Source organism: Macrobrachium nipponense, chromosome 25, assembly GCF_015104395.2.
Source record: "Macrobrachium nipponense isolate FS-2020 chromosome 25, ASM1510439v2, whole genome shotgun sequence".
NCBI lineage: Eukaryota > Metazoa > Arthropoda > Malacostraca > Decapoda > Palaemonidae > Macrobrachium > Macrobrachium nipponense.
In genome coordinates this window covers 62,711,399-62,724,802 of record NC_087214.1, presented here as the reverse complement: position 1 = coordinate 62,724,802, position 13,404 = coordinate 62,711,399, and the positions used below count along the sequence as shown (strand labels likewise).

General features: G+C 45.1%; 1 protein-coding gene across 1 annotated transcript; it reads right to left on the bottom strand.

Moving 5' to 3' along the window:
• Positions 1 to 8,513: 8,513 nt before the first annotated feature.
• Positions 8,514 to 9,233, bottom strand: LOC135199098 (uncharacterized). The gene has a single exon (XM_064227016.1). The coding sequence runs from the start codon at positions 9,231 to 9,233 to the stop codon at positions 8,514 to 8,516; it is 720 nt and encodes a 239-aa protein (XP_064083086.1).
• Between the last annotated feature and the right edge of the window lie 4,171 nt (positions 9,234 to 13,404).

Sequence of the window (13,404 nt, the reverse complement as noted above, 5' to 3'; positions counted from 1 at the left end):
CAAGAGCCTCTATGCTCTAAAGTAAGTTAATTATAATCAACAAACAGTCTTCTATTGAGTAGTGTTCTCAAAGCAGTCACGAATTCTCTGGAACTTGGGGAATTTTTAACACTGGATATTTATGAGAATCATTCACTCAAATTTTTTTGCAATTCTACTTGTTTTAGTAGTTATGTGATGGTCCTTGCCTTGTAATAACTCTAGGAGTGCTATTGCAGGAAGCCCCTGGTTTATAGTGGTCTCAGGTTACGGTGTTCCGACTGTACAGTGCTTGGCTCACAGCGCTGTTAACCTGATTTCACAGTGCTGTAACTGGTTTTACAGGGCCATACCCTGTTTTATGGTGCCATTTTTTCTCATTACAGTATTTTCTGGTTGAAAGCGTTCTTTTGGGTTACAGTGCAAATAACCTAATACAGGTTGCATTGATTTTATCACTGTTACAAATATATGAGGCCTTACGAAGTATACCTAACTTTCATGCAACATTTGCTGAAACTTTCATTAGATATTGCTCAAAATTTAGATGAGAGTTAAAAGTTACACCTAGAATAGTTAAAGCTTCAGACTTATTCAACCAAGTTCCATTCACCTGAAGTGGAGGATGGGGTGGGAAATCTGTATGACAGCTGCTAATCAATATTGTTTTTGTTTTACTGGAGTTCAGCCTCATACCCCACTGACTACACCATTCCCAGATCCAGTCCAGGTCCCTACTGAGGCTCAGGGCAGCTTCATTTGTCATATGTAGAGACTACTACATCCACAAGTGTTGCATCATCGGCATACTAAATCTTGTTCTCCAGGCTAACAACCATATCTGTATACTCTACAAATAATATATTGGACCAAGAACACTGCCCTGTGGGACACCAGACACATATAGGTCCTGGTTCACTAAAGATCCTGTCCAAAGCAACTTGGTTCTGCCTATGTGTAAGGAAATATGACAATTTGTCGAAAATTGCATTTTTCCTAACTATACAAACCAGAGGTCCTTTAACAATAGGAAGGTAACTAGCGGCAGCTGAAACGGTCGTAAGCTTCGAACAAGGGAGTTAGGTAGTTAACTGCTTGTCCGACAGTGCGCGTGCCGCGCGCCTGGGAGGTGAAGAATCACTTTTGCTTTAGGCCCATGCAAAAAAACGCGGAGTGAGGGGTGGCATGAGGTGGAACTATATGTAAAGGACCTCAGGTTTGTATAGTTAGGAAAAATGCAATTTTCGACAAATGGTCATTGTAATGTATTGAGAAACCTACTCTCTCTTCTACTATGTTGAACCTTCTGGGAGTTGTTGTAGAAATCTCCCGCCATCCACAAAACTGGGAAGCCAGCATAAGCATGGGTCTCCTTACTTGTAATTGATATACCATAATGAAGTACGTGAATGACCACCCTGACTTCTTAGGACCTAAGTACTAAAGGACAAGAATGCAACAGTGGCGACGAGGAAGAATCAGTGTACGAAGAGGTATGTCACATTGAAGGAGAGTTAGTGTACCAACGACAGCCGGCCGTATCTACCTAGCATACCAGTTTAGGCCTGGCCAACGTCCAGACTCCAGTATTCTAGTAGCCTGAATTCAGCTGTATTTGTTGGGGACTACCGAAGTTCCATACCCTGTCAGGAAGGATGGCAGCAGCAAGGAGACCGACAATTCCCGAGTTTAACCCAGATAAGTTGGAATTATCTTGTTGGCTGGATCTATTTCCATGAATTGTGAAGTAAATGAAGTAACAGAGGCGACAGCAAAAAGGGCTTTGTTGCTTTCTTCAGTTGGAGTAGTGACATTTTCCACTATCTGTAAGTTAACAGCACCGAAAATTGCCGTCTTGCAGTTCCATTTGATGACCTAGTAAATCAACTAAAGTCGCATTTTATAACAAACCAAGTTATCATAGAGCATTGTGTGATTTCCTACAGAGGAAGAAGAAAAGTAGTGAGTCCGTGAAGGAATATTATGCAGAACTAAAATTGTTAGCTCAACAGTGTGAATTTAATAGTGATTTTGACCGAAGGTTGAAGGAACAATTATTGGTTGGTATTGATAATGAAGTATATTTTAAGGTTTTATTAGCTGATCCTTTGGTTTAGTTTTAAATCAATCTCCTCTCGTGAATTACTTGCCAAGGTTACCAATTTAGAAACTGCTTATGTTACTGAATGTAGTCCTACTTCAAGTTCTTTTATAGATAATAGGCCTGCAGGTACTGTTACAAGGTTAGGCATAAGGTAATTAGGCCTAGGCCTAATTCTAGTGCAGACTCTAAAGGGAGAGGTAAAAGTGATTATTGTAAAGTTCAAAAAAAGAGTAACTGCATTCATTGTGGGCGCGATAACCATTTAGCTAATAATTGTAGATTTAAGAATGCTAAATGTTATTCCTGTGGCAAGGAAGGCCATGTTAGTACAGTGTGTCCCAATAAAAAGGCTAGAAATAATCTAGGAATGTTAATACAGTGCATGATGTAGAGGAGTCTACTAGTAAGGATATTCCTGTTATGAAAGTTTCCATGATTCTTATGATTTATTGAAACTTTTTGATGTTAATGTGAATTCTATTGATTTTGTCGATGATTATGAGGAACCATATAGAGAAATTTTAAGGTTAAATGGGTTTCCCCTAGGAGTTGAATTAGACACTGGCAGTGGTGCATCCACTATTTCACGGCATGATGCTAATAAATTGAATTTAACCCCATTACCAACAAGGAAACGCTTAGCAAATTATGATAAAGCTGAAATGCAAGTGTACGGTGAAATAAATTGTGATGTTTCTTTTAAAGGCCAAATGGTCCCAGGGACAAAAGTTTTTTGTTGTAGATAATGATTTAAATTTAGCAGGCAGGTCTTTGATGAAGAAATTGAAATACCAGTGGGTACAAATTGATAATGTGTGTGATGATAAATTTAAAGGTCCTCTTATTACCCCAAGTAGTGCATCTAGGCCTAAGCTTGATTGTGTAAAAATGTTCAATGAGTATCAGGTGGTGGAAGGATCACCCATTACAAATTATGATGTCAATTATGTTAAAAGAAAATGCTGTGCCTAAGTATTTTAAAGCTAGATCTGTTCCTTATCATTATAAATGTAAAATTGAGAATAGTTTGAAAGAACTAGAAAGTAAAAAATATAGTGAGCAAGGTCGAGCATGCTGGAGATTGGGCCAGTCCTATTGTTCCTGTAATGAAGCCTAATGGTGAAATAAGGATTTGTGTAGATTTTAAGTATCTCAATACCCAAACCCAGTGTTAATACCTTCCCATTACCGAGATTGGATGATATTTTGGCAAATGTAGGTTCTTGTCAGTATATTTCGAAATTGGATTTGAAAAATGCTATTTACAGGTATCTGTGAGTGAAAATTCTCAACAATATTTGATTATGAATACTCATTTGGGATTATATAAGTTTCATAGATTGCCTGTTGGTCGTCAGCACCAGGTATATTTCAGAGGTTATCTCTGAATTATTGGCAAATATTGAGGGTGTTCATGTATTTTTAGATGACATATTGATTGTCGGAGCTACCAAGGAGGAACATGACAAGAGTTTATGTAAGGTTTTATCAATTTTGCAACAGAGAAATGTTAAATTGAATAAGATAAATGTATTATTGGTTCTAGGGAAGTACCTTATTTAGGATACATTTTAAGTTGTGATGGAATTAACCTGACCCAAAGAAAATAGAGGCAATTTTGGAAGCTCCAACCCCTCACTCTGTTCAGTCTTTAAAATCATTTTTGGGGCTATGTACTTATTACAATAGGTTTTGTACCTCAGTTCAGCTCTATTTTATGTCCTTTATATAATTTAACCCAAAAGAATGTGGAGTTTCATTGGGCAGCAGTTCATGAAGAAGCTTTTCAGAGTATTAAGGAAGCTTTGGGAAGAGCTGATATTTTGGATAATTTTAACCCCAATGCTACCATGATTTTTAGAAGTTGATGCTAGCCCTGAAGGAGTGGGAGCTGTTCTTAAGCAAGAATATAAGGGTAGAATTTCTACTATTTCTTTCAAAAGTAGAAAATTATCTAATGCTGAGTGTAATTATTCTCAAATTGATAGAGAGGCTCTATCCATTATTTTTTGGAGTCAAGAAGTTTTCTGATTATCTTTTGGGTAGGAAGTTCGTTATCAGGACGGACCATAAACCCTTGACTCATCTATTTAACCCTAGTAAGTCTATTCCACAATTATCTAATGCTCGTATTCAAAGGTGGGCTTTATTTCTATCAGGTTTTGATTTTAAAATTGAACACATTAAGGGAGTGCATAATACAGTGGCAGATGCTCTTAGTAGGCTACCATTGTGTAGAGATGATGCTGATTTTCATGTACCAGGAGAATAGTAAATTTGATTAATATTTTGGATAAGAATTCTTTTGATGTTACAATAGTAAAAGAATGTATAGAAAGAGACACTGTTTTATGCAGAGTACGAGATTATGTAAGGAAGGGGTTCCCCAAGAAAAGGTGATGGAAATTGTATGTTACCTTTCTATAAATTGAGAAATGATCTTTCTTTGCATGACAATGTATTACTGTATAGGAATCTATTTTGGTTCGTGAGATGTTGAGAAAGCGTGTTATGGAAATGCTTCACGAGGGCCACCAGGGTATTGTTGCCATGAAAGCTGAAGCAAGGTCTTTTGTATATTGGCCAACATGGACCGAAGATTTAGAACAAATAACTTCCAACTGTGCATTATGCATAACAAATCTCAAACATAAGGGCATTTCACCTTTATCTTGGCCGTCAGTAGATAGACCTTGTCCCGCTTGCATGTAGATTATTGTGGACCCATTGACAACATGCAATATTTGATTATTATTGATTCCTTTTCTAAATTTATTGATGTCTATGCTTGCAAGAATATAACTTCAGAGGGTACCATACAATGTTTAAGGTCATGTTTTGCTAATTATGGTATTCCTGACACAATTGGTATCTGATAATGCAACTTGTTTTATGTCCTAGGGAGACTCAGAATTTCTTTCAGAAAAATGGTGTTAGACATTGTTCAGGAAGCACCATATAATTCCAAGTACAAACGGGCTTGCAGAAACGGGCTGTCCGAATATTCAAAACTAATTTCAAAAAGTTGATTGTAATTTGCCTGTGGTTTTTAAAAACCATGAATGGCCAAATTTTTGTATACCTATAGACGTACAGTACAGTCTTCTACTGGCTGCTCCCCAGCTGAATTATTGTTTGGAAGGAAATTTAAGGGTCCATTAGATTGTTATAATGCCTAAACAAAGAGATGAGTGTTATGTTCATGAGTCTAAACATTCAGAGTTGGCGATGCAGTATATGCCAAGAATTTTGGTAACGGACCAGAATGGGTGGAAGCTAAGATTATCAAAGTTCTTGGTGAAAGAAATTATTTGGTTTTCTGTAGAGGTTAATGGTATTTTGACTTGGAAGCGTCACCTTTCACAGTTATTTGAGAGAAAAAGTATAATACTAGAGTAACTGATGAACCGTCACTATTAGAAGATTACAATGATTCCTTATGTTCCTGTAGTTTTTCTTCTCCCCGTATGTACAAGGATTAGAAGAAACAAATAACACTATTCAGAACTCGGGTATGATTTGTAATCCCAATGTAGAAGTAGTAGGATCAGAGAACAGTAATTGTGATACTGGTGCCATTGTAAGAAAATCTACCAGAGTAAGTAAGAAAAGAAACCTAGGAGACTCATTGAACAAATTTAAATTTTTGTCTGTTAACCTAAGGGGGGAGGAGTGTAATGTATTGAGAACACTACTCTCTCATTCTACTATGTTGAACCTTCTGGGAGTTGTTGTAGAAATCTCCCGCCATCCACAAACTGGGAAGCCAGCATAAGCATGGGTCTCCTTACTTGTAATTGATATACCATAATGAAGTACGTGAATGACCACCCTGACTTCTTAGGACCTAAGTACTAAAGGACAAGAATGCAACAGTCCATTTGTTTCTTATATGTTATACAAACCCTCGGTCCTTTAACAATAGGAAGACTCACTTCTTGGTGGGAGGAATCTGAGTCTTTGTGAACAGACTGGTGTTCGCTCAACCTTGGAAAGCCTCCCTGGTCGTAAGAGCGAGGGAGGGATCCAAGCCTCTGTCCAATTGATCGGGGTGTGCACCGCAGGATCATGGTCAGAAACCTCTGACCAAGTACTAAAGATGAGGCAAGCGTATCTCTTCGTACCAGCAAGCAAAAGGGAACTTTGTTCCTGTTTGCAAGAGGTAATATAAAGTTATGGGTTTGTCTCTTGTTGGCATCCACTTCCCCCCCTTGTTGGAGGAAGTGGTGGATATTTACTCCTATCCTCAATGAAACTGGATAGGAATGGGCTCAGTCGAGTAGCTTACCTGCATCTCTTCCACTTCCAGCGTAGTGACGACCGTGTCCCTCTGCCCACAGGTAGAGGGAGAGAAAGATGGGGAAGAGAAGCCAGTCGCACTCACATTCACTCATTCATTCTTACAGTCACACCAGGAATTGATGCTGTTCTGCCTGCTCGGGTGCTGGGTAAGCTACACAACGTGTTGAGCAGCCACCACAGGTCCCAAGGAAAAAGTATCCAAGGACCTGTGGGCAATATCCCGAAGGTAGAAGGAGGTGAAGGTAGTCTGGTTGGCTTAGACCCCTGCCTTCAGGACCTGCGCCACGGAGAAGTTCTTGCGGAACGCAAGCGAAGGACCAATACCTCTGACTTCGTGGGCTCTCGGACGAAGGGTACGGATGTCGTCACTACCATCAGTTTCGTACGCCCTCCTGATCACCTCACGCAGCCAGAAAGAAAGTGTGTTCTTGGATACTTCCTTCTTGGTCACCGTAGTGCTAACAAAGAGGCGTCGACACTCAGGCCTGAGGTGTCGAGTTCTCTTCAGATAGCGCCTTGGCGCCCTCACAGGACAAAGCAGCATCTCATCCGTATCGTTGACGGTGAAATCCATTAGGGAGGGGATTGTGAAAGACTCGAACCTGTCGTCAGGGATCGACGGATTCTGAGTCTTGGCCTCGAAGTTTTGGACGAAATCGAGCGTCACAGATCCCCATCCCCTGGAATGTTTTACATCAAAAGACAGACCATGAAGTTCCCCTACTCTCTTTGCCGATGCCAGGGCCAGCAAGAAGAGGGTCTTGAGGGTCAGGTCCCTGTCTGACGACTCTCGGAGTGGCTCGAATGGTCTTCGAGTCAAACTCCTAAGGACGAGAGTCACGTCCCACGCAGGGGGCCTGAGTTCCATGGGTGGGCAAGACCTTTCGAAGCTCCTCATAAGCAAGGAGATCTCGAACGAATTCGAGATATCCAGTCCCCTCAGCTTTAGGACCAGGGCCAGGGCGGCTCTGTATCCTTTGACTGTGGGGACGGAGAGGAGCTTCTCTCGGCGAAGAAAAACGAGGAAATCCGCTACCTGCTGAAGAGTGGCTCTGAGAGGAGATAGACCCCGTCTACGACACCAACCACAGAAGACGGCCCACTTTCCCTGGTACACAGCTGCAGAGGACTGTCGGATGTGTCCAGCCATCTCTGTTGCTGCACAGCGAGAAAAGCCTCTCGTTCACAAGAGATGGTGGATAACAGCCAGCCGTGAAGTTGTAGGGACTGGACTGTTCGGTGGTACCATTCTACGTGTGGCTGGGCTAGAAGGTTGTGCCAATGGGGAATCTCTCTCGGTGCTTCCACAAGCAGAGCCAGCAGGTCTGGATACCAAATGGCTTGAGGCCATTTGGGAGCCACGAGGATCATCCTGAGATTCGGGGTAATCAGCACCCGGCTGATCACCTTGCGAATCAGACAGAAGGGAGGAAAGGCGTATGCAAAGAGGTTGTCCCACGGGTGTTGAAGAGCGTCCTCTGCAGCTGCCCATGGGTCCGGCACAGCTGAAAAGAAAACCTGGAGTTTTCTGTTGTGCCGGGTGGTGAACAAGTCTACGACTGGACGCCCCCACAGGTTGAAGAGCCTTTCCGCCACGTCTGGGTGTAGAGACCATTCGGTTCCTATCACCTGATCCCGACGGCTGAGCTTGTCTGCTACTACATTCTTCTTGCCTGGAATGTGTGTGGGATGCTGCCACATACATCCATGCAAGAAATGGAATGAAGGGGTGACAAATCAATTCCATAGGTTCTTTAAAATCTTGTAATGAAGATAAACAGACATCAAGACGACAGTAGCGGGAAGCAGGTCCGCGCTTGTCACTACAATGACCACTGGACAGAGACTGACTATGCATATGGCGGGAAATAAATGCAGTGTTGACACATCTAATTACAATGTTGCCACGATGCATAATGAAATAGTGGTCTCACAGTATGTGCAATGGGAAATGTACATGGAAATATAAATATAATTCTTCTTTAGAATAATGCAAAGCAAATGTACAAAATGTTCATAAACTGTACGTAATGTAATCAATATACAGCATAACATTAAATATCTATACACCTCCCTCCCCCTTTACGCTCGTAGCAGTGTCTCGAGCGGAACATTAATTCCTGTGGAGCTAGTCGAGGTGAATGACGAGGGGACATGGAGGGTTCGAATGATGGCTCTCTTTCCTGGCCAGAGCAGGGGACACAGGGACTTGGGGAGAGGTGTCATCACTCATGTTAGCCACCGGGCGTAAATGTCTTCGGTTTCGAAACCATACACGACCACTTGGAAGGCGTATTTCATACTTTCTTGACATTCCGCGGCCCATCACGATGCCAACCTTGTCCCATCGAAGCGTCGTTGCGTCCTGTATCCTAACTCGTTGGCCGATGGTGAGCTTGGGTAGAGGGCGGGCATGGGAATTGTAAAGGCTCATGGCTTGGTCGGTTTGGGCAGCAGTGCGACGGTCGTAATCTTCAGTCTTAGTTTGCCACTCCTCTGTGGAATGATCTGGGTGAGCTGGAACACAAGTGCGGAGAGGATGGCCATAGAGGATCTGCGCAGGGGAGCGTCCAGCAGGGTTCGGTGTATTCCGAAGCTCCAGCAGTCCTCTATCAAAGGCTTCACAATCTATGTTCCCGGATGGGGCAGTCTTGATGATAAGGTGTTTAACACCTTTCACTGCAGCTTCTGCGTGTCCATTAGCCTGCGGGTAATGTGGAGAAGTGATGATGTGATGAACTCCCCAGCGGTCGGCGAATTGCTTGAAGTCATGGCTGGAAAATGGGGGTCCTCCATCAGTTCGTAAGCGGAGTGGAACACCAACCTCGCGGAAGAAAACACAGAACATTCTTGTAACTCTGGCTGCAGTTGTGTCACGTCCACAGGGAACAACCACAGGCCAGCCTGAAAGTCTATCAGCAATAACAAGGAAGGATTTCCCTGCTACGTGGAAGAAGTCAGCTGACACACTTTCGAAGGGCCGGGATGGATGGTCGTCACACATGTAAGGTTCTTGTTGCTGACTAGGGAGAAGCTGTTGGCAGGCCTCACAGCTTTCTACTTTACTCTTGATATCTGCATTGATACCTGGCCAGAATACTGTCTGCATTGCACGACGTCGAGTAGCTTCAATCCCTCGATGGCTGTCGTGGAGTCGATCCAAGGTGCGTCTACGGAGGGCTGCAGGGATGACGATCCGGGGTCCATACAATACTAACCCTCCATCCGCGTAAAGGTTGTCCCGCAGCTTCCAATACGGGAGGCGGAAGCGTGGAGATCATAGCGGTTGGTAGGAAAACCGTTGGAGACGTAGTGAACGAGACGACTGTAATCTTGATCCTGAGATGCGGCCGTGCGGATTTCTTGTAGAGACTTGTCTAATTCGATGATGGGTCCTGTTGCCTGGTCGTCAGTGGAAGTGGCGGTGCTGGCAACGATACGCCTGACATGTGCAGTCGAAGTAGTGCACTCCTCTTCATCTTCAGGTGTGGGGCCACTGGTTGGGGAGCGAGACAGGGCGTCTGGTATGCAAAGTTGTTTCCCTGCGCGCCATACTGCAGTGAAGATGTAGGGGGCCACTTTCATCTTGAGGCGTTGAAGGCGTGGATTCTCAATAGCATCCAAAGTGTAGTGATTGAGAATTGGCATCAAGGGGCGATGGTCAGTCATTAAGGTGAAATGTTGAAGTCCAGACAAGTATAGGCGGTTCTTAGCTATAGCCCAAGTGACTGCAAGTAGCTCCAGCTCTATGGTGGCGAGCGAGTCTCTGTATCCGTAAGGAAACGGAGAGCCACACTGGATGAGATGCAACTGACCTCGGCCATTATCTTGAAGTAGGGCCTAGCCGAGACTGTATAGGTGTGAGGCATCTTTGTAGAACCACAGGCGAGGCAGGATTGAAGGGTGCTAGGACAGGTGGTGAAGTCAGAGCTGTCTTGACTTTCTTAAATGCTCGCTCATGGTCGGGCGTCCAGACGAATGAGCGTTTGGGGCTCATAAGTGGACGTAGGGGCTGTGCTGCTGCTGCGATGTCTGGAGTGAAGTCGGCAAGTTGATTGACGAGACCCATAAACGACCTGACGTCTGTGACGTTGGATGGTGTCGGGAAGTCGCGTATAGCTGATACCTTGTCGGGGTCTGCTGCAATACCATTGGATGATAAGACATAACCGCAAAAGTTAACTTTAGGGGCGGCTACAGTAAATTTCTCCTTGTTGAGGGTGATGCCATACTGACGGCATCTGGTCAGCATTTTGGTGCCACGTGTTGTAGGTGGGAAGGGAGATCCTCGTCGGAAAGGAGGATGTCATCTACAACCTTCACACAGTTGGGAACACCTTGTAGTGCCATATCTTCACGGAGGCAGTATGCATCACCTGTTGCTGAAAATCCCATCGGGCCGCGACAGTGCTGGAACCTTCCATACGGAGTTATAAATGTAGTCAGGTGGCGGTCCTCTTCTGCCAACTCCATTTGCCAATAGCCATGCAGGGCATCCGCTGTGGTGAAGTACTTCGCAGTAGGAGAGATGTTGCGGACGGCATCATGGGGCGTAGGTGAAGGGTGTGTAGGGCGGGCTACCTGAGAATTTAGGTGGGTATGATCCACAGTGATGCGCACACCTTTGTCCTTGGGTACCAAGACCATGGGATGGCACCATTCAGAGGGTTCGTCGCCTGCTGGTCTGATGATTCCTTGTTGCACCAAGGAGTCAAGTTCTTCTTTCACTTGATCTCTGAGAGCAAACGGAATGGGCCTGGGTGTATGCACAGCGAATGGTGTAGCACCAGGTTTCAGGTGAATCCTCATCGGAGGGCCTGCCATTTTCTTTAGTGGCTGGGTTTGTAGATCCTTCTTGGATATGAGGACGTCGCTGAAGTGCCGAAGAAAATAGTCCTTAATAGCTGCGGGTGACGTCATGGCAGAGGCAGGAAACTGAGCGCATCTGTTAACATGTGTTACCTTGAAGATGGGCTTCGGGAATTCCGGTGACACTATGGCGAGAGCTCGGCAATGTTCACGGGAGAGGAGGGGAGTCTGGATATCCTCATGAACATGTATGGTTGCTGAGCAAGACTTGTTGCCAAGACGAAGTGTTGCCTGGAAGCATCCTACAGCCGGTGTCATGGGGGATCCATCTGCTGTCACGACATCTGTCATGGGTGGAGGTTCAAGCCTTGTCCGAGGTATGCGGAGCGCATCCAAATGTATGGTGCCAATCACTGTGATGTCTGCTCCTGTATCGGGGATTAGCTGGAGTTGTGCTGATATATCGCCAAATGACAGAGAGACAGTGACTGGTGTGGGGGACTCGCTACCCAAGTTATCACCCACGAAACGGCAGCTGGGATTTGACTTATTATGAGGAGGTGAAGCTGTGAACCCAGTCTGACTTTTCTTGGTCGACCTGCACATCTTCTCAAAATGTCCCTGTTTCTGGCAGGTCTTGCACTGAGCTTCCTTAGCAGGGCATTTCTGAGTATGGGGCCAATGACCCGTGCGTCCGCAGTTATTGCACGATGCACCCGTGGCTGGGCATTGTCCAGAATCATGCTTGCGAGAGCAATATTGACAAGGGTCACTGTTAGGAGACTGGTGAGAACGTTGGTCAGGAGATCGATGAGAAGTCCTCTTCTGTAGACGCTGGTTCTTGTAAGTAGATACTGCGTTGACCTGGCTAGGGGAAGATGCAATGGCTGATGCAGTCGCACGTGTAGATTCGTAGGAGCGGCAGCATGTCACGAACTCTGCGAGGGTAGATGAGGGTTGGAGGGGGATAAGGCGTTGTATTAACTCTTCGTCTCTCACACCCATCAAAATTACCATCTGCAATTGCCGTTCAGTGCAGGAGGTGGGGTTGCCAGTGCATAAGTCCACTTCATCAGCGAGATCCTTGAGGCGTGCGTAGTAGTCTGCAAACGATTCTCCGACAGCCTGTTTGCAGGACAACAATTCCCTGCGTCGTAAGGCTTCATTTCTGAGGCTGCGAAAGTGCTTTTGCAGTGTATCCAACACCTCTGTAAGGGAAAGTGATGTGTTGGTGGGGATGCCCAGTGTATGCGTAAGCAGGCGCTGGACGTCCAGGGAGATGCAAGTTCTCAGGTGAATCAGCTGGGAAGTTTGATGTAACCTATCAAGTCCAACTAATGCTGCATAATCCTCGAAACGGAGTCTCCATTGGCGAAACGCTTGGTACGTTGCATCTTGTTGCAGGAGAGGTGGGGGATGGACCGTAGGCTTGCTAGAAACTGTAGGTGTATTCTCTGCGAAGCCAGGGGGTGGGGGAACAGGTGTAAAAGGAGGTGCAATCATGGGGTTAGGTTGCTGGGGTTGCGATGCCGCAATCTGTCCTGATAGCAAGGAGAAAAGAGACATGAACCGCTGGTTGTCTTCCTGTCTTGATTGCTCCATCTGTAGTCTGAAGTTCTGCTCCTCTTGCCGTCGTCGGTCTTGCTCTTGCATGCTGGAAGTCTGCAGAAAGTGTATAAGATGAAGTATATCATTATTCTGGTCTCCTGTCCTAATGGGAGTCAGGGGAGGAGGGAGAGTGGTGCTGGTATCTTCATCAGCAGTGGGGAGGTGCACAGGTACCTCGTCTCTCATCAGACCCTGCGTTTGAATCTCGGCCTGATCCGCTGTCTGCTCCTCTGTCTCATCCATTAAATCAATTAGCTTTTCCTCTTGTTGAGCCATGTCGTGTTCGGTGTCGTAAGAGAGCTTGAGATCAGTAGAATGCCAGAAAAATATCTAAGTTGCTGTATGTAAGCGAAAGAAAGCACTTTGGATATTTAAAAATTACAATGTTTGTCAGTGCGCTTGTGAAATAAGCGGCAGTCGGGTGGGGTGAGTGAGTGTGTGTTGCGAGCTAGCGACCAGAGGGAAGGTGGGAGGGGTGAGAGTGCCTCTGGGGGAGCACCTCGGGCCTCAGTCACCATCGATGCATGACGAGGGGAGGATGTATGGAGGGGGCTCCCGAGAAAACAGGCGCTAGAGTTCAAATGTCCTGAAGAAAGCTTGGC

What these genes read in the sequence shown, in the direction of transcription:
- LOC135199098 (XM_064227016.1), bottom strand. Translation starts at nt 9,233, where the DNA reads ATGTTCTGTGTTTTCTTCCGCGAGGTTGGTGTTCCACTCCGCTTACGA.